The 23,037-nt window shown below is 46.3% G+C and overlaps 1 protein-coding gene across 1 annotated transcript; it reads left to right on the forward strand.

Moving 5' to 3' along the window:
- The first annotated feature begins 13,670 nt into the window (after positions 1 to 13,670).
- LOC107056682 lies at positions 13,671 to 21,988 on the forward strand. The gene is made up of 4 exons (XM_040705250.1): positions 13,671 to 13,834; positions 14,011 to 16,369; positions 16,638 to 16,707; positions 16,901 to 21,988. Exons 1-4 carry the CDS (start codon positions 13,671 to 13,673, stop codon positions 17,065 to 17,067), a joined length of 2,760 nt encoding a protein of 919 aa, XP_040561184.1. The 3' UTR covers positions 17,068 to 21,988.
- Positions 21,989 to 23,037: the final 1,049 nt, after the last annotated feature.

Genomic DNA, 23,037 nt, shown 5'->3' on the forward strand with positions numbered 1-23,037 from the left:
GTCATATCAGCATGCTCATCTTTTTCTGTAGAAAAAGCTCTTTAAATTGAGATATATATTGAGCAGGATCAGCTGGATAAAAATGATGTTGTCTTGATGCATGGTGGACAGACAACTCTTTTGCTCCTCCCAAAGTGCATAAGCATTGAAAAAATTATTTAAGGTATTGATTTGAGAATATATTTAAATATATTTATAAGATCATTAAGTGTAACATTATTATACCACTATATAAAAGTATAATCCATAAGACAGACATAATTGACAAAGAAATTAGGTTGAAAGCAGAGTTGTATGAAAGCAAAACAGTTCCCGACTGCAGATATAACAATAGGGTAAGAAAAAATTAATAAACATCTTTGTCTTCTGAATCTCCATTGAGATCCTTGGCTCTCTTTATCCAATCCCAATTCCTGTGATGTATTTTCTTATTACTAGTGGAGATTCTGCAATTCTCTTTTCTTTATTCCAGGTAAGAAATTCTTTGTTTTTCTGAGTTGTCTTCATTTCTTTTCCTTCTACACAGAACTAAATACCATTTTCAGAGGAACTTTCCCAAGAAGTATCAGCTGAAAAGCTCTGAGCAGTATTATGACTTCAGTGAGCTGAATAAATATATGTAAAGGCATCACAAATTTTTGGGAGAGATTCTTCAATACACAGAATTATTAGTTTGTAGCAGAATATATAGATTATTCCCAGTGAATTCTCTTTGTAAAACACTTTTCTTTTTTTCTTAAAAAAGAGTCCATTATTTAATTTCAATAAAAATTACATTTTAGTTTCAGATAATAATCGCAAGTTAGGCATAGGGAGAGGAATACAGATTTTATATATATATATGCAAAATGCCACTGGTACTTGTTTCGTGTTGCATTGGTTTGGTTAATATTTTGTGGAGAGCTTCTGAGAACGCTGATCTTCAAAATGAAATGCTGCTGTTATGTAAGCAAAGTTGGATTCAGCATTGGGGATGTTCATAACAAGTGTACTATCCAGAACCTAAGGATACCCCTTATTTTACAATTGTGCATTGTAACATAAATATATTATGTGAAATATATTATTATATAAATATAATATTATGTGAGTATTATGAAAAAGTATTATGTGAAATAAAATTAATATATAATGTGAAAATCCAGAACAGAAGAATAAAACTGATGACAAGAGATGATCAATTCAGGGAAGCATGCACTGAAACTCATTAAAAAAAAAAAAAAAAAAAAAAAAAAGATTGATGACATCTGTTAAAGTATTAAGCATACATCCAAAGCTATGCTATTGGTCTTTGATCTTCCTTCCTTCCTTCCTTCCTTCCTTCCTTCCTTCCTTCCTTCCTTCCTTCCTTCCTTCCTTCCTTCCTTCCTCCCTCCCTCCCTCCCTCCCTCCCTCCCTCCCTCCCTCCCTCCCTAACTAAATAGAGGAGAATTTCATAGACATTTAAAATCCATTTTTCCTCTATCTAGGTTAGTATGAAGTAAATTAAAATGCTCTGGTGCTTGTTCATAAACGGGATATAATCATCCATATATAGGATATACTTGTCTTCCTTGACAACATAAGGAAGATAAAGTAGTAATGTAGAAAGGTTAAATTATAAGCAATCACTGTTTCTGAGGTTAAATATAGACTTTGATAGTCACAGTCCAAGCTACGTGGAAAGTAGTCACTCTATGGACTTGAGCAGAAATTAATGAATTCAGCTGTAGAATCCCAACTAACATTACTGCATACAACCTTTTGTCATGGACTTCTGTGTGACTGGTGAGTGTAATCCTATGCAGATCCCTCTGAAACATAGACCTTAGTATTTTACAAGTACAGATCCTTTAAGAATGTGCCTGCACTGCTTCCCACCAATGCGTTATGTACAGACAAACTCGTGAAGTATTTTTTTACAAGCTGGATAAGTGGTCAGTGAGGTGGGCTACAAACTAACGGAGCAGCCAAGCTCAATGAGTTGTCATAAATGACATGAAGTTCAGCTGGAGGTCAATCCCTGGTAGCATACCCCAGCCGTCAGTTCTTGATCAAAACCCATGAGATGATGGGATACACCTTCAGACAGTTTGCAGACAGGGTAAAACTGGGAGAAGCAGCTGGAACACCATGTGAGTGTGCTGCCATTCAGAGGAAAGGCAGGAGAAATGGGATATGAACTTAATAAGGTTCAGCAGAGATAAATTAATAATACTGCACCCAGGGAGGAATAGTTTCATACACCAGTACAGGCTGAAGAACCCGTGAATGGAAAGCAGCTTTGCAGAGGAGAAGCTGGGGGATCTAGTGCGCAACAAGGTGAACAAGATTTCAACAACAGGTTGAGGAGGTGATCTTCTCCTCTACTCAGCACTGCTGAAATACATCTGGGATGCTGGACTCACCAGCAGAAGAGAGAGACTGATTTATTGGAGAGAGTTCAGCAAAAGGCCACAAAGATCATTAGGGGATTGGAGGGGTGGAGTGCAAAAACAGATGGAGGCACAATTGTCATTGGTGACAAGGAGAAGAGGCAGTGGGCACAAACTGAAACTCAGAACATTTCCTCTGAACGTAAGATAATTTTTCTCCTACTGTGAGTGTGGTCAGACTGGAACAGGTTGTGCTGACAGGTTATGGAATCTCAGTCTGTGCAGATATTCACAACTGAACATGCTCTTGGGCAACCAGCCCCTTGGTTAGTAGGGTTCAACAAGACGATCTCCAGAGGTGACTGGCACTCTCAACTTTTCTGTCACTTCGTGATTCTAATTTGCATGTCCAGAAATTACAATGAAGTAATCCTCTGTGAAGGACAGAGTTATGGTTCACATGCTTGTGAATCTTTACATCACATGTGTTGTGCAGAAAAGATGTATGTCACAACTGAGCATGGGGGTTTGGTTCTGTGGAACTTCAGTGCAGAACAATGAAACTTCCACGGAAAGCACAAGGGTGCTGAATTGAACACAGAAATTTGCAGTGTACCTTTAATATAGAATCCCATGCATGATTCAGTACATTTTTTTTAATCTTTAAATTGTAAATGTTCAGTACAGTAGTTTTTAAAATTTATTAAAAAATAAAAATACTGACAAAATTACTGTTTTGGAGACATTAACTAAGATTTTGGAAACTGCAAGAGAAAAACGGTGCCCAGAGTAAAGAATTGGGCTATGGGAACAGTCATAAAAGGCTGATTAAAATAGTATGGAATACTCTATATCCCACTGCCAAGCTGTGATATAGTCGGACTATACCAATAAACATTTGAGCTAATTGATAGGAAATACTTTCTAACTGGATGGATGTGAAAGACTATAGCAGAGTACAGTCTGAATAAACTGCACAGAAATCTCCCAATTAAATTTATGCTTTGTACAAACCAGATTGCTTGCAAAAATTTTATACTGTTCAAGTACCATCTAAGCTGAGAGTTTTTCTTGTGGGCAATGGCTACTTGCACATAATCTGAGGCTCCGAGGAGATTTGATAGCAGCCTTTTAGTATCTAAAAGGAGGCTGTATAGAAGAAGGAGACAGACTCCTCATCAGGCTCTGTTGGGATAAGGGAAAATGGTCTCAAACTTAAAGAGAGGAGATTTAGATTGGATATCAGAAAGAAGTTTTTTACAGTAAGAGCGGTGAGGCACTGGATAAAGGTTGCCCAGACTGGCAGTGGATGCCCCTCTGTACTGAAAATAGCTTGATAGTCTTTTCCATTAAGCCCTGTTATTGTTAAACTTGGACTTTTTTTTTCCAGTGGAAAAGCCATCCTGTTGCTAGCAATCATTATCAGTATTAATTATCTTTATAATATCTAATAATATAATATAATATAATAATATAAATGCATTTATAATATAATATTACAATACAATAACATTATGGTTTCTTTGCTATATTGATGGAAAAAAAAATCCCCTGCAGAAAGAATTTTAGAATATATATAATGTAGATTGATGCAGGAATGGTTTGGACCAGTTTTTCTATTATAGGATGTTTACAGCCTCTTAAATTTATGTATTTATTGTGCTTTATATGATGCGGTTGACAACTCTAGCTGGTGTTATTAATGAATTTCATATCCTTCTTGTTAGAGGAAAAACAAAACAAACAATAAACAAACAGAGTAATATTTTAAAGGATGAAGATAAGACATATTTCTGATATAATTTACCAATCAGATATATTTACATTTTACAAAAAGATAAACTTTGTGAAGGAATTTGCAAAGTAGTCCCATGGCAGCATATTGTTGCCAGATGTATATTCATATATATATATATGGTAATCTTTATAGCTATTGCGTTTAGTAAAGGGAGAGGAAGGCTGACTTTGAGACTGTTTAGAGGAAGCAAGGAAGGAAGGAACTAATAAAGGAGGTAACAAAGAAACAAAGGAAAGAAGAAAGATATTGATGCAGGGGGTTGGAAGGAAGACATCTGCTATCAAAATGGACAGATCTGGATACAGAATGGGGAGAATTAATCCAAAATTTTCCATCTTTATTAGCTATCGAGTATTGCCAAAAAATGTCACGTTCCTTATATAATATTAATGGAACACCATCATTAATGCTGAGGTATTTAATAGTGTTATAGAATGACACTAGTAGGAAATTACTGAATCTTGCCATCAAACGTCAAACAACAATCTTAATAATAAAACCAGAATTTTAATGTCCTAAAATTAGTCTGCTTTGCAGCAGTTTTCAGCATGCTGTTTTATCAAGGAAATCACACTGCAATTAGCTTTCAGTGCATTCACACTTATACAACTTAAGACACACTGATTCTTGTTTGAAGCTTTGGTTCACTCTCTCTTCCTTGTTTTTGACTCTTCCTTTATTGTTCTCTCCTTTCTTTTGCAGTCAATGAAAACAGTGCTGTACTTAATGAGGAAGAAAATTCCTTTTCTATTATATTGTAGTGACTAAGGAGAGTAGTGTTTTCTAACATTCAAAAATAAAATATAGCTGTCATTCATAGCAAGTAAAATCCTCACACATATGCCCCAAAAAATCCCCACCAACAAAAAACCTAAACTAATTAACAACATGAATCAAGGGGTACTACGCTATAGGGCAGAATAAAATTAGCTTTCAGAGGATGTAATGAAAAATAGCAAATTAGTGCCAGGAAAATTAAAAAATAAAATTGCTCTTAAGACTGCTGGTCTATTGACTTTCTCAGATTTAGCAGCAAGAGTTACGCCCAACTTTAGAAAGCAGTTTTGAATAGCAAGTGAAACGTATTCAGGACAGTAATTTGGATTTTACACTTCAGTCAGTCTGACTGGTTGCAGCTGGGACAGAGTTGATTTTTCTTCATAGTGTCTGGTATGATGCTGTGTTCTAACCTTAGGAAAAAAACAATGTTGATAACACACTGATGTTTAGATGTTACTGAGCAGTGCTGTACAGAGCCAAGGATGTTTCAATTTCTCAGCTTCCCATTCTGTCCTGACAGTAAGGGGTCTGCGGTGGACACCAGGAGCTGGGAGGGCACAGAACTAGGACAGCTGCCCTAAACTGGGTGGGGATGAGCAGGCACTGCGCATCAGTTGTTTTTTTAATATATATATATATACATATTATTACCACTACTATTGTTATTTTCCATTTCTCTTACTTTTCTGTCACAGTTGATAGGTTTTTTTAATCTCAACCCACGAGTCCTACTTTGGTTCTTCTCCTCCCTATTCTCTCCCCCATCCAGCTGCGAGAGGGGGGGATGAGCGAAAGGCTGTGTGCTGCTGAGCAGCCTGACAGGTTACACCTCATCACACAGATAAATGTCCCCTATTGGCAGCTTACTGGCTGTTGCCTCCTCGCATCCTGGCTTCCTCCTTCCTCTCATCCTCCTCATCCTCTCCTTCTTTTTTTTTTTTTTTTTTTTTTTTTTAAACTCAGTCTAGTGATTTGATTGCCTGGAATTTTGAAAATATCGTTAATTAGTGGACAGAATTGTAAAAAATTATCAGTTTTTCACTTGAAATATATTAAATCTTCCGATTTTTTTCTAGGCACACATACCTGTTGCTTAGTCCAAGCCATTGCCAGCTTTCCTATTGCTGTGTTCAGCATTAGGGGTAGGGAAAAAAACAGAACTATCTTCAAAGGAATACTCTGTTTTTAACCCTTGCTTAACCCATTAACCCTTGAATGTGATACACCATGAGCTAATGGAGCATCAGTCACACTTCCACACCAGGTATCAGAAAACTTTCTACTTGTCATCTCTTTACAATGTTAAGTATAGCAGTGACCGTAGCAATATTACAAACTATTCAAGAGGGCAGATGCAATCAAATTTTCTTCTCTCTTTGATAGGAAGACTGAATAAAGTGTGGAATGTTTGGTATGACTTAAGCACTGTATAAACAGGAAATGTATTTCACTGTAAAAGAAATCTAAACATGCAAACTTAATGGAAAAGCACTGTTAGAACAGGCTTGAGGTAATTTTACTGTTGTGACACCACTTAATCATGTGACTGAATAATGAAAAACAACAACATGGATCTAAGCTGGGATGGTCAGCTGGACAAAACAATGAAAGAGGATTTCTTTGTTCATATTGCTAAATCTTTCATTTAAAAACATACGTCTGGAAAATTACAACAAGTTTATATACAATAGCATGAGAGCATCTGCAGGAATTAGTTGTACTGCAAGAAGTTCACTATTACAAGTTAATTTATGACATTTGTTTAAGGGTGGTCAAGCACATAAATATAAAATAGAAAACACCAGCCAGGATGCAGATCTACAGAAAAAAAAACACAATTAATCCCAAAAGATGATAAGACATGCATAAAACATATATATGTTCATTTTCTAATAATTCTGCCAGACTTTTGCCTTAGGAAAGCTGAATTTATAAAGCCACAGTAGTTCTCGCCTACCCCTCCTTTCTCTCACTTTGTATACCTTTAATATGGCAATATTACTGAAAGCATTGGATAACAAAAAAAATTTAGCATGCATTTCTCACAGGACAATAGAATGAGAAAAACAGTCATAAAAGAGATTTGCTGGCTAATGGAACAGAAAATTCTACTACAATATGCAGTCTGACATGAACACAGGTATGCACTATTTGAAAGGTCCTAGGTGATAATTATAATAATTGAACATCTTGCTTTTCTGGCTTATTTCATCCATGATTTATAAATAGTAAAACAGTTGAAATGAAATTAATTTACAGCTTCATTACGATATTATTTTTTTTAAACATTCATCATTTCTTTTTTCTCCCTGAAGAAATGAAATTAAATGAAGTCAATGGCTCAAATTCTCACCTTGTATAAAATATTATTGGGGCTCATGAAGAAACACTGATCATACCACATCTTACAGTCAAAGAAAAATATAAGGCCTGCTCTGAAAGTAATGCATCCTATTTTATGATGTTGGTCACCAATGTCAGAAGTGGGTGCTGGTGCTACAGCAGTAGAAGTTGAGCCTCCCCACCAAAATTCTGCAATATTTTATTGCCATTTGAGAAACAGCAGCAGAGGGGGGATCTGAGAGAATGATGTCTGATGTGGAAGTGTGTATGAAGAAAAGGAGTAAAACAGCATTCCTCCACGTGGAAAAAATGGCATCGATGCTTGCTGAACATTGATGGAGACCAAAACAGTGGATGCGAGCACAGTGAGGAGTCGGTGGTGCATTTCAGCGGTGGTGACGATGACACTGGATCATCTCCACTGGTACATAGTTTTATGACCATAGCATGCAGGCTCTTGTTGATCACTGGTGAAAACACGCATCTAATGGTAGTGACTATGCTGAAAAGGGTGTTTCCTAGCTAAGAATTTGCTCTATCAAAGTGTTACTGTGCTCTGTGTATCTGTGCTGGTTTCCATTTAATAAATAAGAGGCATTACTTTTGGAGCAGCATACATACATTTCCATTTTGCAGATGAATTACATTTCAGCTTTAAACTCTCATGCTTTGGAATCATGTAATTCTTTTTTAGATCTTTAAAGCCACTCTTTGCTATTATTCTTCTGACACTAAATGCACAATGAACATTGTTTTCCGCAACTCTCCATTTCCATTAAACTCGCATATTCCAGGATCCCTTCCCACTTTGTTGCTTTTTTTCTGATCATTACTCTTTTTATGCTTCTTACTACTTTAAAACCTGTTCAAGTTCACATTCCCAGTCTCATTGCTTGAAGCAGGCTGCTTCTTGTAACTTTGATTAAGGATAAAATGTAACCCTCTCACCATGCAGTGCCTTTGCTTAAACAGTAGAAGTGAAAGTGGAGTGGTCTCTCACTTGACTTGCAACGCCAGGATATTTGTTCAACGGATATCAGATAAAGGAACTCCTTCCTGATGCAATCGGGCAAGCACTGTTGCTGATGGCAAATAATATTGTCAGTCCACATTTTCCCAACCACGTGCAGGGAATGTAGTGATTTTACAGAATTCAGTTCACTACTGTTTACAACTCACTTCTTCCATGGGATTCCACTTTCCACAGACATTCAAAAGAAATAGAGATACTTCATATTGTAATTGTTCAGTCAGTAGCAGATGAGAAGTTCTAGTGAGCATGGTCCTGCTCCACGGTTCTATTCCCTGACCAGCTGGAGGCTGTACCTAGACTACTTTATCCACTTCTGGGCCACCAAGTATAAGAGAGATGTGGGCATACTGGAAAGAGTCCAGCAAAGGACCTTAGAGAGCATCGTACTCTGACAATGACAGATATATATCTGGAAGTATTTTGCTCTTTTTATTCTTTCCTTTTACAGCACCTCATTACTGGTTCAACTTTTTGCAAATTCCTCCCATTTTCAGTCTTTTATGATGTTACTTTTAAAACAATGATTGTATACAAATTCTTGGCAACAGCTCAATACTTTTATTTCTTGATTCCTCATTAAGGATATTGGATTTTTATTGCCTTACAATTATAAGGGAAACATGAAATGGTGGCAATCAAATATTAGCACTGTTTTATCATAACCTCAATTAACAGCAAAACTGTTGATGTAATTTACCAATCTTTTCCAGTTCTACACTTTGTTAAAAGGATTTAACATTCAATTAATGACCATTTCTAGCATGTATATGAGTTTTTTCAGCACATTTGACCTACATACACAAGTATAAAAGAAACTTCATTAGACCCTCATTACTGTATAATAACAATAATGTTATATTAATATATATATATATTTTAAAGTCCCAGGTCATTCTCAGCAACAACTATGTCACATAAGAATTTTTAGTGGGGAACAGACCTATAGCTGAATGAAAGTGATTTATTTTCTTGCTCCTAATGATGATTTTTTTTTCCCCTTAAACAATGTTCTGAATAATTATCCTTTTATTTGGAATAAAATGTTCAGCAAATAAAGTCTTCTGCCAGGAACCAGAGGACCACACTTCTACTCCTAAGCCATTACTTGCTATATAATTTGTATAATTAATTTCCCTTAAGAAAGAAAATAATTTTTGAGTCTAGGGCTGAGAACAGAGTATAAGAAAACAAGGAACTTAAGAAGGACCTAGAAAAAGACAAAGCGAATTTTTCAGTGCAGAGATGAAGTTAGTCTCATGTCACATGTTTTCAGTGCTGTAGGTTTTAATTTATCAAAATGTTTTTGGATTTGTCTGATAGATTTAGCTTGTTTATGTGTTCTTCTGTTTTGTTCTTGACCTTTCCCCTCTGTTACTTATTCTGGAAAAGCAAACTTTCCTTTCCTATTGATTTGTCTAGACTAAGAACATTTTCCTAAGACATTGCAACATTCCAGCTGACATAATTGATAATTTTATTGAGTACAAGGTAGTATGACTCATATACACAATTATTGCACTTTTATAATCCTTTTTTTTTTTTTTTTTTTTTTTTTTTTTTTTGGAAAATCATAGAATCATGGAATGGCCTGGGTTGAAAGGGACCACAATGATCATCGAGTTTCAACCCCCTTGCTATGTGCACCAGACCAGGCTGCCCAGAGCCACATCCAGCCTGGCCTTGAATGCCTCCAGGGATGGGGCATCCACAACCTCCTTGGGCAAACTGTTCCAGTGCGTCACCACCCTCCGTGTGAAACCAGAAAAGGTTCTAGTGAACATATTTTAGGTAAAATTAAAAACTTTATGTAAAGACTAAATTTGTGTACCCTGAATAACTATAGTAAAGATTTCATAAGCCCAGCTGAATTCCAGGCTATTTCTGATAACTTCCAGTTAATCCAACCTTCCGTCCATACTGACTCCGATATATTTGCTAACACACTGAAAAGGAAGTTCAAATATTATTGTTCACTTTCTTAGTTGAGATATGGGATAGGCTAGAGGGTCTATATGGAATGCAAGTGTCACTGGGTCCACAATCTGGACCTTATTATTTGTTGTCTTTCCACACTAAAGATGATATTAGTAATAAATATAATTTTGCTGTTCTTGTTGTGTGAGTCAATTCTTGCATGCAGTACTTCTATCACAATTGAAAGTTATTTTTCTATCAGGCATTTGCAATCACTATCTCATTAAAGAAACAAATTGTCTTGCTGATTACAATGGAATAGAACACAAAACAAAACCTATACATCAGTTTAATGTTTCAACATTATCCAATTTTCCCATTGTTTCAAATTAAAGCTATTCATGTTGAAAAAAAGGATTCTGTTTTTCCTGCAATGCTAATTCTCCTGTCACTCAATTCTTCATGAAAAGTCAAATTTTCTGTTAGCAGCACCACCCAATTGGCATAAGAAAAATAAAAATAAAACAATAGATAATGTAATCAGTTTTATATAAAAACCCTTCATCTTTAACTGGCCAAGAGAAGGTAAGCTCCATGGCTTGAAACCCACCTCAAGTAAGTGACATCTTAGCTACATCTGCCCAAGTCTTACTAAGTGGGTGGTGCTAGTACAGACTGGGAGAAAAAAGAAGCACAGAGAATTGCAATGGAACATATTACCAAAAAGCTCTGGATGATAGTTGCAGTAATTTAGGGATATGTAGGGGAGGAACAAATTCAGAAATTAGCTGTTTTGATTTTCACACATTTGAAACATTTCTGGCCTAGGAGGCGGTGATAGCAATGCAGGAAAAATCTTGAAAAACAGTGAAAACAGTAAATCTTCATCAGGAATATCTATGCATGGTTGTATGATGCATTGTTAGAGTCTGAGTCAAAGGTGAGACTGCTACGTGCAAGTGTCATGCTACCAGCACAGCCATTTACAACACCTGTCCAGGGTTCAGGTGGGACAAAGTTGATTTTCTTAATACTGTCTGGTATGATGCTATGTTTTGGCTTTAGGAGAGAAACATCAGTAGTGTATCAAAGTTTTGGTTGTTGCTGAGCAGTGCTGTACAGAGCCAAGGACGCTACAGTTTCTCAGATTCTCTTACTGTCCTGCCAGCAAGGGGGCTGGGAGGGAACAAGGAACAGGAAGGGGAATTCATACCATATGACATCATGCAAAAAAAAAAAAAAAAAAAAAACAAAACAAACAAAAAAAACACTGTGGGGATCTGGCAAGGGAGGGGACAGACACTGCTCAGACAGGCTGGGCATAATTTGATGAGGGGTGAGAAATTGTGTGGCGCATCACTTGTTTTGTAAATATATATATATACACACACACACATATACGTGTGCATATATATATATATATGCACGTATTTTCAAGGATTGTTCAGCCCAGAAAAGAGAAAGCTGCAGTGAGACTTCATTGCAATCTTCCATTATTTCAAGGGAGTTTAGAAATATGAAGTAAATAAACTTTTTACAAGTGTAAGAATAGGACACAGTGGGGGGGTGGTTTTAAACTAAGAGGAGGGAGCTGTAGATTAGATGTTAGAAGTTTTTTACTGAGAGTGGTGAGGTGCCGGAACAGGTTGCCCGGATAGGCTGTGGATGTCCTGTCCGTGGAGGTCTTTAATGCTAGGTTGGATGGGGCCCTGGGCAATCTGATCTAGTACTTGATCTAGCAGCTGGGAGCCCTGCCTGTAGCTGGGGAGTTGGAATTTGATGATCCTTGAGATCCCTCTCAACCCAAGATGTTCTCTGATTCTCTGATTCTATGATATATAATAATCATCACTATTATTTTTTTCTTTTCTTAGTAAATATATGTATTTTCTTTATCTCAACCCACAAATTTCTACTCTGTTGGGGTTTTTTTCCAATGCTCTCTTCCATCCCAGTTGGAGGGGGCAGGGAGCAAACGGTTGTCTGGTGTTGAGCTGCCACAAAACACCGTGTATGAAATTTAAATGGGATTTTTTTATTTATTTATTTATTTATTTTACTTTTTTAAGATTTATTTTTCTTCCAGATTGGTTTTCTTAAAAACATTCCCAGGACTAAATGGTGTCGCTGAGAAAGGTCCGGTGGCGGCCATGGAGATGCCCGGGGGAAGCGGGAAGAGGGGACCCAGCGGTGCCCTGCGAGCCACGCCTTGCCGCGAGCAAGAATGTTAGAATTAAATATGCACAGGGAGAGACCACCGACAACGCTGCCAGTGATGCCAGCACTGATCACAGCATGCTGGATGCCAGGGACACTGCAGTGATGGCTGAGAGATGCCCACGCCTTCCTGGTTTTGCCCTGATACAGTGGAGGGTGTGGATGAAGAATGGGAAGACAACTGTGAGGAAGAAGCTGCTGAGGCAGCCAGTGTGCCACCAAGCATTTCTGGTTCCTCATCTGGCGAGGTGAAGACCGCGCCTTCAGCTTCCCCTGTGGCTGCAGAACCCGGACCCAAGGGACATTCACCTGCATGCAAAGGAGCAGAAACTGCAGGCAATCACAAGCACAAGGTGAGGAAAGTCCATGTGGATTGCCCCAAGACCTCAGGGAACCTTGCATGTCCAGGACAGGACAGTCCATTTCACCAGGTGTGAAATGAAGGCCCAGGCAGGAGCTGTGCTGGAGCTTGCACTGTGGGGAGATGTGGGGGTGCTGTCTCCTTCCCAGCCAGCTCCATGCACAAGGGTGGGCATCCCCTCCATAACACCTGGCTTGCCTTCATGTGAGGGGCACGTTTGACATGCCAGGAGGGAGGTATCCCTCTTCCCGGGGACCCTGGCACCTGGAGTGCTGCTGGCCAGGAGCCTACAGGGCTGTGGTTTTGCTGTCCCCACACAGGTTTCTGCAGAGGGCAGAGGAGATGCACAGAGCTCCGGCTGCTTCAGAGGTGCGCCAGAGGATGGCCCCGCTGTGTCACTAAGTGGAGACTCATCCCAGGGAGGGGCCTGCCGAGCCTGGCCGGCCCACCGAGTGGCACGGAGGCTGGCGGCGTTCCGTGCTCTGCCATGTCCAGCCCAGTCCTCCCAGGGAAGTTCCGTGGTGGTGGGTGGCAGGCAGGGCCTTGCCTCTGCCCCTTGCCTACAGCCCTCTGTCCCCCGCACGCTGCGACTCGCCGCTGGTGGCCCGGCGTCATCAGGACGACGCTGGGCCCCAGGCAGACGGCTGCCCAGGCACGCGTAGGAGGGCTGCCACGGGGGGCTGTGGCAGCCGCCGGGGCTTTGTGACGCGGGCCGGCATCGTGCCCAAAGGCCACTGTGACGCGGGGCTGCGTTGAGGGGCCAGGGTCCCCTCGGGAGAGTGCCGCTCACTCTCAGGAGAGCGGCTCCGTGAGGAGGCAGCAGCTCCCCTGGGTGCTCGCGTCTGTGCCTGTCTGTGCGAGGACGCGGAGATGAGCGAGGAGCGGGAGAAGAAGGACGACTCCCAGCCCGACACAGGGCTGCCACGCGTGCAGGACCGCCGGCAGGTGCGGGCCGGGGAGGGAGGCGGAGGGAGGGCGCGGCAGCGGGGTGAGGCGGTGCGCCCTGGGCGCCTCTGGCCGGGGGACGCCCTGGCGCGCGGCTGACTGCCGCGACGAACGAGGCCCGGGCGGGCCCGGCCGCTCCGCTGCCACAGGCGGAGAGCAGCCGGTCCGGGCTCGGCCGGGCCGCCGGCGGCCTCCGAAGTCGCTGCCGCGGGGGACGCCGGTGGCGACTTCGCCACCTCCATCCCACGCCTCCTTCTTCCCACAGGTGGGCCGCACGACGCCGCGAGCGGTGCCGCCGGGCAGCCGCAGCCCGGGCTCGTCCCTCCACGGCGTCCGTCTGCCGCCGCTGCCCGGCCCGGAGAGCTCGCGGACCTCCGGGAGCCGCAGCGCACAGGTACGGAGCCCGAGGGGGACGGGGCCGAACGTCGCGTCGCGTGGGGACCGCCCTCTGCCGGTTCGGCTGTGGGGGGCGGGGCGGCAGCCGCCCGCGGGCTGAGCGCTGCCCTCGGTGCTCCGTGGAGCGTGAGCGGGAAGGACCGCGCTCACTCGGTGTTTCTCCTCGGCTTCTCTTGCAGGCGGGCGGGTGGGAGTTCACGCTGTCGGTGACCTGCGGCAGTGCCAGTGGGCAAAGGAGACAGCCTCAGCCACCCCTGCTGCCTCGCTTAAGGCAGGCACGGATGCCGGCAGCTGCACCCTGGCGTGCGGCAGCATCTTCTAATGCCCGTAAGCTGCCTGCTCTGCAAGCAGCAGCCTCTTGCACACCTTCTGCAAGAGGCAGCGCACGTGCCATGGGCATTAGAGGCAGCAGACTCCCAGTACTTGCCCCAAGACCTCAGCAACCACCAGAGATGCCGTGCAGTTGCGACACGTGCTCGGCAAAGTCTGTGAGCGTGCCCAGGCTTCTCGTGCCCCAAGCAGCAGACGACGGTGCCAGTGCTGCCAACACTGCTCAGGGAAAACCGGGCGTATGCTCCGCGACATCGAGGGCTGAGGGTCAGGTTCCTGCCCCTGGTGGTTCCCGAACCAGGGATGTTGGAGTGCAGACGGAGCTGCAAGTGTTGGAAGAGGCTGCTGAGAAGGAATCCACAGGATGGTCATCCGGGCAACTGTGGAGCGCGTCTCTTGCCTCATCAGATGAGGAAGACCCCACGTGTTCAGCTTCTCTTCTGGCTGCAGACGCTGGGCCTGGAGGACACCTTGAGCCTTTGCCCGGAACAGGTCCTGAAGATGGGGAAAGCTCAACTTCTTCCAAGGCTGAATACTTTCCAGAGGAGACCAATGCGGCGCCACGTTTCTGGAGACCATGGGAGGGAGAAGAAACAGCTACCACCACGCCTGAATTCTCCAACCAATCTCTGGGAGAAGCACAGAGATTGCAAGATCCCGGAGAGGCGTACGGGGAGGTGTATGGATATCCTCCAGTTCACCCAGCAATCCGGAGAATCCGGGATGAGGCGAGGAAGGACCAGATGCGCTCCAGCTGGAACACATCCTGGCCAAACAGCATGAGTGTGCCCCAGCTGCTAAGGCCCCAAGCAGCAGAAGACGGTGCCAATGCAGCTGACAGTGCTCTGGGCACACTGAGAGCCTGCAGTGTGACATCGAGGGCTGAGGGCCAGTTTTCTGCTTCTGATGATTCCCCAGCCAGGGATGTCACAGCCCAGGATTCACAGCTAGAGCTGGAAGAGACTGCTGGGATAGAAATGGCAGGACAGTCATCTGGCACCCTGCAGGCTGCATCTCTTTCCCCATCTGATGAGGCACACGCTGTGTGTTCACCGTCTCTTCTGGATGCTGGTCCCGGGCCTGCAGGACACCTTGAGCCTCTGCCCGCATCAGTGCTGGAAGATGCAGAAAGCTCAGATTCTCCTGAGGCTGCAAGCTCTGCAGAGGAGGCTGATGGAGCATCACTCCCCTTGTCAGTGTCTGAGGGAGGAGCAAGAGAAGAGCCGGCTGTGGCCATGCCTGAGTCCTCCGGACAAGGTCTGGGAGAAGCACGGAGACTCCAAGATCCCAGAGAGATCAACAGGGAGACCTATGGGTGCTCTCCTATGATCCCAGCACTGCGGAGAATTCGTGAGCAGGACAGAAACGAGCGGATGTTGTCACACTGGGATATTTCCTGGCCAAGGAACGTGAGAAGCCCCAGGCAGCAAAGGCTCCAGGCAAGAGGCGATGCTTTCAATACTGCTGGCACTGCTCAGGGCATGCCGGGCATCCGGCCCAAGACATCACGGGCTGCTGTCCGGTTTCCTGACTCTGGTGACTCCCGAGTGTGGTCTCCTAGACTGTCAGTTGTGCAGGAGGAGTCCAGCGATGACAGCGACAGTGCTGTCAGCACTGCTGAGGGCATGCAGGATGCCAGAGACACTGCAGTGACAGATAAGGGCACGCACCCGCCCTCCTGTCTTTGCCCTTCACCGCTGGAGGCTGTGGAGGATGACTGGGAGTGTGACTCTGAGGAAGATGCTGCATCAGAGGCAGTCAGCGTCACACCCAGCACATCTGATGATTCATCTGCTGAGGTGGAGTCCACGTCTTCAGCGTCATCTGTGGCTGCAGATCCCAGGCCTGAGGAGCATGTGTCAGCGTGTGAGGGAGCAGATGTGGGCCCTCAGCACGAGGTGAGCAAGGCACACGTGGCTGGTACCACGCGTGAAATCGAGGCAGAGGCAGGAGCGGTGCCTGGAGTGTGCGCTGTGGGGAGATGGCTGGTGCTGTCTCCTTTCCAGCCAGCTCCATGCATGAGGGTGGAGAACCCTTCTGTTACCCCTGCCTTGCCTTCAAGCAAAGGGGCCTGGGAAGGGAATCCCGTCCCTGGGACCCTGGCACCCACACCATCCATCGCCAGGCAGTGGCATAGGCGAGCGTGCTTTTGTTCTCTCCACACAGGTTTCTGCAGAGACTGGAGAAGGTGCACAGAGCTCCGTGTGCTTCAGAGACGCACCGGAGGAAGGCCCAGGTGCGTCCTCAGGCAGAAAGCCATCCCAGGGAGGGCCCTGCCGAGCTCAGATGGCCCACCAAGTGGCACGGAGGCTGGCAGCGTTCCATGCCCTGCCACGTCCAGCCCAGTCCTCCCAGGGAAATTCCACGGTGGTGGGTGGCAGGCGGGGCCTTGCCTCTGCCCCTTGCCTACAGCTCTCTGTCCCCCACAGGTACCGCTGCCGCACCACACGCAGCGGCTCGCCGCCGGATGCCAGCTGTCGTCAGGATGGCGCTTCGGGCTCTGCGCAGGGTTTTCACCTGCAGCTGCATCAGGGGACAGCGAGAGGAGAGGCATGAGGCTGCAAACACCAGGCAGCTCCCAGAGACGGAAGACTGATCCTGTAGATGTAGAATTCTGATTAAATGTTATCTTTATTCTATCCTGGCTGAGTGCTGCCTGCTCCGTGCACGTTTGGTCTGTGAGTGCAGCTCCCGGGGTCAGAGCACAGGGCAATGGATCCCTGTGTCGGTGATGCCAGCAAGCGCAGAGAGCATTGGCGTGCAAGGCAGAGTGATTTCTTGCTTGCAAAGTGTGATCTGGCTGAGCTGGTGTGTGTGTGAGGTGGCCTGCGATGAAGGGGTGAGGGTCTCTGAAAGGGGCAGCCGTGGTGGGAGAGTGCCGGTGTGTCTGTAGGGGTGAGAGCACGACCTAGAGGAGAGCAGGAGTGTCCCGGCTGGACTGGGGCTCCTCAGGTGTCACACTGCGTAGGCTTGGGTATTCCCTACGTTGACATGATCGTTCTCCCATACGAGGATGTCATCGGTATACAGACAAACCCGGACACTGTGTTGCAAGGCAACCTTCTCCAGCCTCTGTGCCTACACTCTGTGCACCAGAGTGGGTGAGTGTTTGTACCCCTGGGGTAATCAGGTGAATCTGTACTGCACTCCCAGCAAAGGAAATGCAAACTGCTTGTCCTCTGCCTTCCTCAAGGGGACCGTAAAAGCCTGTCTTAGACACCAACAGCAGGCAGAAAGGGGGGAGCCTGTTCCTGTAGGGCAGCGGTCAATTCTGAAACATTTGGGACAGCTGTTGCTGAAGGGGCAGTGTTGGCATCCAGGTGATTGCCCCAAGACCTCAGGGAACCTTGCATGTCCAGGACAGGCAGCTCCCAGAGATGACATACTCGATCTTGTAGATGTTGAATTCTGATCAAATGTCATCTTTATTCTGTCCTGGCTGAGTGCTGTCTGATCCGTGTGCTCACGCATGTTTGGTGTCTGAGTGCAGCTACTGGGATGAGAGCAGAGGGCAGTTGGATCCCTGTGTTGGTGGTGCCAGCAAGTGCAGAGAGCGTGGGCGTGCACTGGTAAAGGTTGTGCTTCGACTACCTTGTCAGTAGCAGTTACTGCATATCCTGCCTTACAGTTTCCTTGTCTCGCAAAACTGCTTCTGTTGATGAATTCAGGAGTCCTTAGCGCTGTCCAGTGGTGCCTCCTGTAGCTCTGGCCGACTGGCACGGACAGTCTCCAAGCAGTCACTCACTCACTCACTCGCTGCCGGCTCGGAGGTAGCCCCGTGTCGGTGCTCTGGGCGTTCGGCAAATTGCTTTCTTCCTTCTCTTGGATCACTTGGGCTCTCTGTTGAGAAACTTGACAGCCATTTAAACCAAGAAATTCAGCAAACTCACAGTCCACTGTACACAGGCCTCTTTTGTTACTGTGGCATCCACGTACGGCAGTAAAGTTCCTCCTCGGGATGGAGGAATCCCAGCCCCGAGCTCACAAGCTGACCGGTTCTCAAAAATCATTGGGCTGTTCTTACAACCGTGGATAACACTGTCCAGGTTAACTAAGTCTTTTCTCCCCATACTGGGGTTTTCCTATTCAAAGGCAAATGACTTCAGACTTTCTGTGGCAAAACGAGGCAGAAAAGGCGTCCTTCAGATCCAGAAGGTAAACCCCACCTACTCATTCCTTAATTGAGTTAATAAAGTGTACGGATTTGCCACCACTAGGTGTGTATCTTCAGCGATTCTATTGATTGCCCTCAAATCTTGTGCCAAACAATAGCTTTTGCCATCCGATTTTCACCGCCAAGACGGGGCTGTGGTATTTGGATTCACGTTCAATTACTAATCCGAACTTCAAAAAGTTACCCATTTTTTCTCCCGTCCTCCTACAGTCTTCTATCCTCAAAAGGCCACTGCTCTACCCTGACTGGGCTGGCGTCCTGCCTGTAACTTCACTTCTAACAGCCCGCCTTTAGGGCTCTGCCGGGCATCCCTGATGCCCGCGCTCCTGGGTATACCTGATTTAGGATTTCCGTAACTTCTGGGGGTACAACATTGCTTTTCCCAGTTTTTGTTAATGCCAGACTTAAAACTTTCAGTCAGTTGGTCTTGCCTGACACTTAGCTCCAATTATTTTTCTTCGCTGAATTTGATCTCTACATCCAGTTGTTCTAATAAGTCTTGCCCGAGTAACGGTCTTGGAGAACCTGACGTGCACGAGAATGTATGTATGCCTATTTGTTTGCTCAGGCTGTACTTAATTGCTCTCAGAAAGTAAGCTTTTTCTGGTTGGCCAGTAGCTCCTACTGCTGTTACAAAATCAGCATCTATGGGTAATCATTCTTGATGTGGCACAGAGTGAGAGGTCCCTGTATCCACCAGAAAATTAACCTCTTTACCTTGTTCGCCTAGCTGCAATTTAACCACCAGCAAATTAACCTCTTTACCCTGTTCGCCTAGCTGCAATTTAACCAGTGGCTCTGCTAGGGTATCCCAGGTTCCCATCACTCAGCTTTTGTGATCAGAGGCGTTTCCCTCCCCCTTAGCTTGGGACAGCTTCTCCACCAATGCCCTGCTTCCCTGATATCTGCACGCTGCTTTCTGCCCAATGGGGGTGGAACCCTCCCTGGGCCGTTCCAGCCCCCCCCGCCCCCCGCCTCTTCCCGAGGGGATCTCTGGGTCCTAGGGCCCTGCTCTGGCGCAGCAACAGTAGCAGCTGCTGTTGCTCTTCCCAGTTTCCTTGCTACCTCTGTTCCTCAATCAGTTTTCCCAGATCCCTCACCTCCCTCCTTGTTCCTGACATCCCTGTTACGCCTTGCTCATCTTTGCCTTCCTCAGCCCGTGTCTTTCTCAAACCTTTCTCACTTTCCAAGCGTTGCAGAAACTAACAGCGTTTTATTTCAGTTTTGCCTCCTTCCCTCCGGAGGCTTCCAGTGCCAACACTGCGATGTCGGGTTTCCTATGTCTCTGCAGATGGAGGCTTCTAACGTCCCGTCCCGTCCCGTCCCGTCCCGTCCCCTCCCCGCCCCGTTCACAAGTAACGCGCTGTTGACAGCAGGAGTCTCCGGCCCCAGCTCTCTCTCTCACTCCCAGAGTTCTGCTTACAGCCGCGGCGGTGGAGGCGGTGGGGGGTGCGGTGCAGGGCATGTGCTCTCGTGCCGGCACCCGGTGCAGATCACAAGCTCTCATATCTCAAACTCGCTGTTTTTCCTTAACCCTGCTGCCGTTTTTTCCACAGTCCCACTATTCGTGCTCTCCACTGCACTTCCACGTACCATCAACAATTACTTCCATATACCGTCCAAACATTTTGTCCCACTCCCTTCAAAACCCACAAATCAAACAGTACAGTTCTTCAGCTTCCACGGACACTCAGTGCTCACTCGCACAATTAGAATACTCAATTACAAAAACTGGTCCTGTAACTTCATTTACGTTCACTTATGTTCCCGGTTTCTTATCCACTGTTCCCCCTGGCTCATCGGTGACGTTTCTTCAGGGAGCCAAAACACAACCCAGAGTGGTCCTTTTTGGAAGTTCTTTAGGCACTCCTCATCCATAACAACTGGTTACCCTGGCCAGTCTTAAGTGTTGGGTGAAAATCCTTTGCGTTTTGCTGGGTAGTCGAGTCCACCTCCTTCCCCGGGGCACGGGAACACCAAATTCCCTGGGCAAGAGTCTTAACCAACGTCCCCCAGCCAGACAAGAATATTTTAAACAGGGAATGGAATTCCACAAGTAACAGTTTTGCAACACGAACCTTTAACAATTACAAAGACAGACGGTGACAACCACTAATACAGTTCCTATAAGCAAGAAAAAGAAACACGGCCCAGACATTTACTGCCCCGCCTGGCAGTACAGTGTTACAAGTGACTTGCTTTATCCCTCCTGTAAATGTCTTCCCCAGCACCACCACTATGCCAGGGCCTTACCCCCGTCAACTTTCCGGCAGACTCACGGTTTCTCTCCCATGCTGAAATCAATTACCCATCCGATGCCTCCCGGGCCGATACAAAGTTTCACTGCCGCACACTCTGCGTTGCCCCAGCCGACGCACCAGTGCTTTCCCCAGAGGCCTTCACCACTTCACCAAAGAGCAGAACGGAATAGAAGCAGAGAAAGGGCGGGGAATACCTGTACCCAGAGGCTCTTGTGTGCTCCCATGGTGATCCACCTGAGAGTTGGAGTCCCTCCCGGACAAGCTGCCGGTGGGCCCAGGGACTCCTCCTCTCAGAGGCTCCCACAGTTGAGCCGAGAGTCTCCTGCCTGGCTCGCCAACTGAAGCTGAGAAAACCAACAAAGGAACTCGACTCGTCAGTGAGGTATGACAAGCAGGTATTCCCTTTATTACAGCGCTGGGTGCATGGCAGAAGGTTCCCACCAAACATGCACACCGAGAGAAGCAGCGACAACGTATTTAAAGGCATAGCGTATAAATATTAATTGCAGCCCAAGGACGTGGGCAGAAATAACACCTCTGGTGGTCATCAGATGAAGGACGAAGTCATTCTCGCTGTACATTTCCAATCTTTTCAGGAGGGGGTAGCCCAAACCAGTTCCCGCTGATGTTATGTTGAGCTGAGGCATCTGATTTGCCGTAGAATCAGTAAAATCATATAAATGCTCAGGTTGGAAAAGACCTTCAGGATCATCAAGTCCAGCCACGACCTATAACCATACTACCCTAACTCTAACAACCCTCCACTAAATCACGTCCCTGAGCACCGCATCCTAATGGATTTGAAACACATTCAGGCATGGTGACTCAACCACTTCCCTGGGGAGCCTCTTCAGGGGTTAACAACCCATTCTGCAAACAGTATTTCCAGATATCCAACCTAAACCCCCGCCGGGGAACCTGCCTGCACTGCCAGCACTGCCAGCACCAACTGCCCGCACTGCCAGCACTGCCAGCACCAACTGCCAGCACTAACGGCTGTGTGTCCTGTTGGCTGCGCCCCCTGCGGCCCGCCTTTGTATGCATGGAGGGGTGCCCGCACTCCTCACTCTGCCCACCCACATCAGAGCTGCCGCGCTGCTGGGGGGTGGGGGAGAGCGGGGCTGGGAGGGCTGCTTCGCTCTCCTTCACATTCCTACTTTCCTTTGGTTTTTTTACTGTGATTTGGACCCTCTAAAAACGCTCCCTAGGCATGAGCCTCCACTGTAAAGCTGATCCACTTGAGGCTTGTAAACATTTGATTCTCTTTGTGGATTGTTAGCAGATCAGAATCTCAGTAGCACGAGGTCTGCTACGAAAGGAAAGCCTCCATTTCTGTTCTGTTGTCCCGCATCAGGGGCAGATGCTGGTGATATGGACGTAGAGGTTGAACCTTCCCACCACTATTCTGTGGCAGGCCCTGCAGTTACTGCAGCTCCTGAGGCAGGTCCTGCAGCTACTTCAGGCCCTGCGACGGGGCTCAGCTGTGTCCCGCACTCCGCTCCTGAGGCGGCTCTCCACAGACTGCAGCCTCAGTCCTTCAGGCCACGCCCGCCTGCTCCGGCGCGGGCTCCTCCACAGAGCGCGGCACATCCGAGCTCTACACGGGTCCTGGAGAGCTGCAACACCAAGACAGGACTGAGGTGCGGACCGGCGCTTGGGCCGGGTGTACTTGGCCAGGCCGGGCACTGAGACGAGGGCGGGGGCCGCTCCGTGCCGGACGCGGCCGTTTCCAGCCGGTTCAACGGCCGCAGCGCAGCCGGGGGCGAGCCCGTCAGCGACAGCGATGGCGTCGCTGGGAAAGGTCCGGTGGCGGCCATGGAGATGCCCGGGGGAAGCGGGAAGAGGGGACCCAGCGGTGCCCTGCGAGCCACGCCTTGCCGCGAGCAAGAATGTTAGAATTAAATATGCACAGGGAGAGACCACCGACAACGCTGCCAGTGATGCCAGCACTGATCACAGCATGCTGGATGCCAGGGACACTGCAGTGATGGCTGAGAGATGCCCACGCCTTCCTGGTTTTGCCCTGATACAGTGGAGGGTGTGGATGAAGAATGGGAAGACAACTGTGAGGAAGAAGCTGCTGAGGCAGCCAGTGTGCCACCAAGCATTTCTGGTTCCTCATCTGGCGAGG

Source organism: Gallus gallus, chromosome 8 (assembly GCF_016699485.2).
Source record: "Gallus gallus isolate bGalGal1 chromosome 8, bGalGal1.mat.broiler.GRCg7b, whole genome shotgun sequence".
NCBI classification, from domain to species: domain Eukaryota; kingdom Metazoa; phylum Chordata; class Aves; order Galliformes; family Phasianidae; genus Gallus; species Gallus gallus.

Coding starts and splice junctions, on each gene's coding strand:
- LOC107056682 (XM_040705250.1), top strand. CDS start 13,671: ATGAGCGAGGAGCGGGAGAAGAAGGACGACTCCCAGCCCGACACAGGG. Junction 13,835..14,010: donor TGGCCGGGGGACGCCCTGGC/GCGCGGCTGACT, acceptor TTCTTCCCACAG/GTGGGCCGCACGACGCCGCG. Junction 16,370..16,637: donor ATGTGGGCCCTCAGCACGAG/GTGAGCAAGGCA, acceptor CTCTCCACACAG/GTTTCTGCAGAGACTGGAGA.